Source organism: Trichoderma gamsii (assembly GCF_001481775.2).
Source record: "Trichoderma gamsii strain T6085 chromosome Unknown Scaffold_22.2, whole genome shotgun sequence".
NCBI lineage: Eukaryota > Fungi > Ascomycota > Sordariomycetes > Hypocreales > Hypocreaceae > Trichoderma > Trichoderma gamsii.
In genome coordinates, this window is record NW_020171359.1 from 619,584 (window position 1) to 625,431 (window position 5,848).

Consider the following 5,848-nt stretch of genomic DNA (forward strand, 5'->3'; position numbering starts at 1 on the left):
AGCGATGGCTGCGTGCGTAATATTCGACGTTGGACCAGCAGAGCAGAGCCCATGATTTCTCTAGGCTGAAGGCAGAAGGCTTTGTGACCTCCCTGGACAAGAATTGGACTTATTCTATCGAAACCCTCACTGTCGCCGTTGCTATAGGAGGAATGTAGAACGGCTGCCCTAAACTAGGTCTTGGCGAGCGAGCTTGTCGGTTTTCACGCACTGAATAGCGCTCAACATTGGTCATCGTGAAAGCGAAGGGAGTAGTATTAACTCTGTGTGTGGCCGCGAGACAAGCTATTCAATGAGAATAAGACAAGTTTCTTGGCAGCTGCGGCCAGATGCTGGGATTCTTTTTTGTATGTGTTCATGATGGAGGAGTACTTTGTCTGAGTTATTGTAGAGATATATTATTATACCTGGGCCATCATCACTAGAAAATGTTGAGGCAGTTACTGTACACAAGCGGAAAGTCTACATGCAGATATTATGGTGGCACGATACTATCTTATACATGTACCTAATCCAACATTTCAGATACTATTAACTCATCTCCTACCAATAGCCCGCGGATCTTGCGGTCCGATGCGCTTTGTAATGAAATTTAAAAACCTGCTAAGAGATAGCTCGGTGATAATGAACACGAGGTAGAAATTTTCCAGCAAGCCACAACAACTGCACCTAAGCTTCTCTGCATGCTTGACTACCTCCGCGGAATAAAGATGCCGAATAATCGGATACGCCTAAAAATCGTAGAGAATATATCGGTGTTAAATTCATCACGTGATCGGAATTGCCTGTTATGGATGGCTGGAGACCGACATCCGACCACTACTACTGGATGATTAATTACCCAAGAGCAAAAGCCCGGTGGTACAATAACAAAGCGCACTTTGACAATAATAGCAGTGTTCCTGCAGGATAAAGTCATTGTGAAATATATATATATATATGTATATAGCACCTAAGTCTTCAAGATGGTGGTACAGATAGCCATAAGGTATAATCAATTCTTACTTTGTCTATTTTACATCTCAAAAAAGCCATGGCTGCTCTGAATGATTTCGCGAACCAGTTATCTCTCCATTCAACGACATCCAACGCCAGCCTAACACTTGAAGATGGAGCGCGCCCATCGCAGTTAGCATCGTCTGAAGGCGAATATTTTGAAGAAGATTTTCTCGATGGCCATCGACCGAGCATATATGAGATTGCGACTCGTACGAGAACAAGATGTCAAAGCAGATGCCAGGGCGAGTTGAGTACGACAATGAGTCTTACTCATGCACCATCACGAGTAGAGACTATCATCTCGCGCATTCGATCACGGCCGGTCGCAGAATTTTCCCATCCGTTGGCCGACATGCCTACAGCGGAGAAATGCCTTGTTGACTTCGACGGAATTGAGGATCCCTACCGACCACTAAACTGGCCCACACATAAGAAAATCCTTACTACATTCTTATATGGCTTGATTACCATGTCAGCAACGTGGGCTTCCTCCTCGTACTCAGTAGGTACGGACCAGATTGCCAAAGAATTTCACATATCTACACAAGTGGCCACTCTAGGCACAACACTGTATCTCGTTGGCTTTGGAATCGGACCTTTACTCTGGGCCCCGTTAAGCGAGGTATATGGCCGCAGGGTGCCAGTTCTGACGCCAATGTTTGTTGCCATTTGCTTCACTTTTGCTACAGCTACGGCAAAAGATATACAGACGATTATGTTGACTCGATTTTGGGGGGGCTTTTGTGCTTCGGCACCAATGACCAACACTGGCGGTGTTCTCGGCGACTTATTCTCGCCAACTTGGAGAGGTGTTGCGCTAGCTGGATATTCGATGGCTATTGTTTGCGGTCCTGCTCTCGGTAAGATGGTGCCCCTTGGTGGCATGAACATCCTGTTAACTCTCCCAGGACCGGTTGTCTCTACAGTACTTGCACAACAGCCTTCTCTAGGCTGGCGATGGACCGAGTATTTCACCGGCATCCTTCAATCATTCATTCTCTTGATAGCCACCCTGTTTATCGACGAAAGCTACCCACCCTTGCTTCTTGTCTATAAAGCTCAGACATTACGGCACGAGACTGGCAATTGGGCACTCCATGCACAATTCGAAGAGTGGCAGATTGATCTTCGTCAACTGGCGCGAAAATTTCTCGTTCGCCCCATTTGGATCCTCTCTACGCCAATCTGTTTCCTTGTAACATTATATGCTAGTTTCGTGTACGGCATCCTATATATGCAACTAGGTGCGATCCCCATTATCTTCGGGGAGGTGCGTGGGTGGGATCCAATTCCAGCTGCTTTACCATTCCTATCGATTGTTTTGGGCGCCGCTATAGGTTGCGGTATAAACATCTACAACCAATTCCTCTATAACAAGGCTTATTATGCGGCAGGGAACAAAGCTGTTCCTGAGATGCGTCTGCCTCCTATGATCCTGGGTTCATTTGTTTTTTGTGCAAGTCAGTTCCTAACAGGCTGGACAGCTAAACCTGGTACCACTTGGGTTGCTCCATGTATTGGCTTGGTGATGCTGGGTACGGGATTTTTTACTATCTTTCAAGCGGCACTCAACTATCTCGTCGATACATTTCAGGCATATGCAGCTTCAGCAATCGGCGCGAATACGTTTCTGCGGTCGTGTTTTGCTGGGGCCTTGCCACTCGCTGTGGGGCCCCTCTATCATAATATAGGAGTTGGCCCAGGATCAAGTATCACGGGAGGGTTTGCCGCAATCTTAATTCCTGTCCCTTTTGCTTTTTATCTATATGGAAAAAAACTAAGAGCAACCTCAAAATGGTCTAATGGATCGAGAATTGATTAGCCTTTATTAACTATATTACACTTTATTAGCAAATACCTTTATAGCCTTCTAAGTTAAATTAATATATAGAGATAGATATTTTAGCTAATTTTATTAATTTGGAAAGTTTAGTCTGGATAATCTTAATGAATATATAACTAATTATATAAGAGTATTAGAAAAGAAAATAATATTATACCCTAGGGGCCTAACTGTCATAACCCAACACTTATGGTCGCGACAATGGGCCTATAGGGTAGACGGAACCGGATTAACTTAGGACCGGGCAACTAATTAAAGATAGATTAAGAATTAACTTCTTAATCCACTATAAGATTAATAAAACAAATAATAATCCTTAACTAAATTAAGGAACATTCCCTTAATCTATTTAAACTAACTAAATATATAAGTTTACTTCTCTACGCTTATTTAAATAACTTAAATAGCTAGTTATTAACACAGAATTAAGATTATAATACACTCTGCACTGCTTACTATTTAATAATATTTATAATTATTATTTATATTACCTAAAGATCTCTTAACCGCTCCGCTAATATAAACCTAAAACTAAACTCTAGGTTTATCCCTTAGGAAGCCCTTATATTACTAATTATTTAGTGTATAGTTTATTATATATTAATAACTCTTATTTAAATAGTTACTAGATCTATGGGTAATAATAAAAATAAGTTAAGAAAATTTCTAAGACCCAGTTAAGTAAATAAACTATAAAACGTAAGATTTAAACCTTAAAGAACTTTAATTACCCGCTAATAGCGCAGAAGCTACTATATAACTTATAGCTATAGAAGAATTAATATAATAACTCTAGTGCACTCTTACCGCTTAAAATAGGGAGCTAGGTAACCTGCAGTAATAACAGGGAGTACACTAAGCTACTATTACTTAATAAAACTAAACCATTAATAACCTATAGCAGTAACTATATAACCCACCAGCGGTTACGCCCACTATAGCTCTAGCTGTAGCACCTACTATAGCCCCTGCTGTGGCACTAATGGTACCTGCTCTAGTAGATAATACTAAACTAAAACTAAGAAAAACTCTAAAACTTAAATAATTAATTAAATTTAATAGAGATACTACTAAACTTTATAAATTCTAATATAACTTATAAATTTACTTTAAGTATTATTTCTTAAATACCTTTTTAGTAAATAAATATAAAACTTATATTTATTTTATAGGAACTTAAATAGAAGGTGCTACTGCTAATTAGTTTAGCTTAATCCTTAAGGATAGATAAAAATCTCTTAATTAGTAAATATAACTTATTAAGGATATATTTAAAAGCTATAAAGAATTTAAAAATTAATTAAAAAAATCCTTTAGAATTATTAATAAAGCTTAAAAAGCTAAAAAAAAGCTTAGGGACCTTAGATAAAAGGGCCTATGCTATAAACACACTTTAATATTTATTTAATTACTTACTAAAGTTAATTGGACTAAAGAATTAAAGAAGGAAATATATTACTATAGTTTAAAGCTAGAAGTTAAGAATAAAATTTATAAGACTAACTAATAAGCTATTAGTTTTATTAACCTTACTTAGGAAGTAATTAAAATTAATAATTAACAGTAGGAAAGGAAATAAGAAAGAAAGGTAGAAAAGACTAAAAACCCAGTTAAATACTATCCTTAAGTTAATTAAGGAAAGAAATAAGATAACTATATTATAAAGGATAATAGAACTTAACTAAGAAGGATAAATATTAATAATATTAATAGGAAAAAGTTTACTGGAATATATAATACCTGTGGTAAGAAAGGCTATAAGGAAGTAAACTGCTGTTTTAAGATAACTTATGGATTCTGTAGTAAGAAAGGCTATAATAAAGCCTATTATTACACTAAGAAAAATATAAAGAAATTTAAGATTATTAAAGATAAGGTTTAAATAGATATTATTATAGAAGTACTTTATGATTACCTTAGCTAGATAGCTTGCTATAATGATTTATATTTTATATATAAAAGCAGTAAGGAAGGATCTGGATACTATTTAAAGAAACTATAAGTTAGGAAGTCTTATAAAACTATATAAATTAACACCCTTAATTTTTATAAGTAGCCTTACCTAAGGGATTTTAATTGTAATAGTTATAAAGATTATAATATTAATAAATTAAATTATAAGCCTTTTATAACTAGGAATAGCATTAGAAGGGATATATATTAATGTAATAACTGCAGCTTTATAGAACTTTATTTTATTTATATACTTTATAAATACTTATTTTATAGCTTATAAAATATTATATATATATATAAGAATAATAAATTAAAGGACTCTAAGAATAAAATCTTAGTTATTTTTAAAGATATATATAATAGTAATAATCTTAATGGCAATGAATATTATTAATGCAGCGCACTAGAACCCTAATATAATATAATATACTTAAAATATATAGGAAAATATAAATGCCCTTTATATAAGTTTAGAAATAAAAACCATAAATGCCTAGGATATTAAAAAAGCTTATACTATAATAGTATAAATATATTATATATTTATAATATTAAAGAATAAGGAAAAAATATATATAAATGTAAAATCTATAAATCTATAAATTTGGATTATAACTGCGATAGATGCTGCATCTGCGGATCCTATAACCTTAAATATAACTATATATATATTCTAGGAAAATAAGTAGAAAAATAAAAAAGATAAGAGGAAAGATAATAATACCTTAATAAAAACCTACTTTATAGGATAACTTTAAAAGAGGCTTAGGAATAAATTAAGCTTACTAAAATTAACCTTAAGGATATATATAATTAAGTTTTTATTTAAAGCCTCCTTAATGCCCTAGAAGAAAACTGTGAAATATATAATTAGAAATAGTATAATAATATATACTGCTAAATATATATCTTTAATAAACTAAAAGACTAGTATAAATATTAACTAAAATAAGTTAAGTATAAAGAATATATAATAAACTATTTCTTAGACTATATAATTATATACTATAGTATATATAAAGAAAAGAAAAGCTAATTTTATTAAATTAC

General features: G+C 34.2%; 1 protein-coding gene across 1 annotated transcript; it reads left to right on the forward strand.

Annotated features, from left to right (window-relative positions):
* Positions 1-1,258: 1,258 nt before the first annotated feature.
* TGAM01_v206636 (hypothetical protein) lies at positions 1,259-2,821 on the forward strand (the record flags this gene model as incomplete). The annotated part of the gene is made up of 1 exon (XM_018801609.1): positions 1,259-2,821. One exon carries the CDS (start codon positions 1,259-1,261, stop codon positions 2,819-2,821), a length of 1,563 nt encoding a protein of 520 aa, XP_018664924.1.
* Between the last annotated feature and the right edge of the window lie 3,027 nt (positions 2,822-5,848).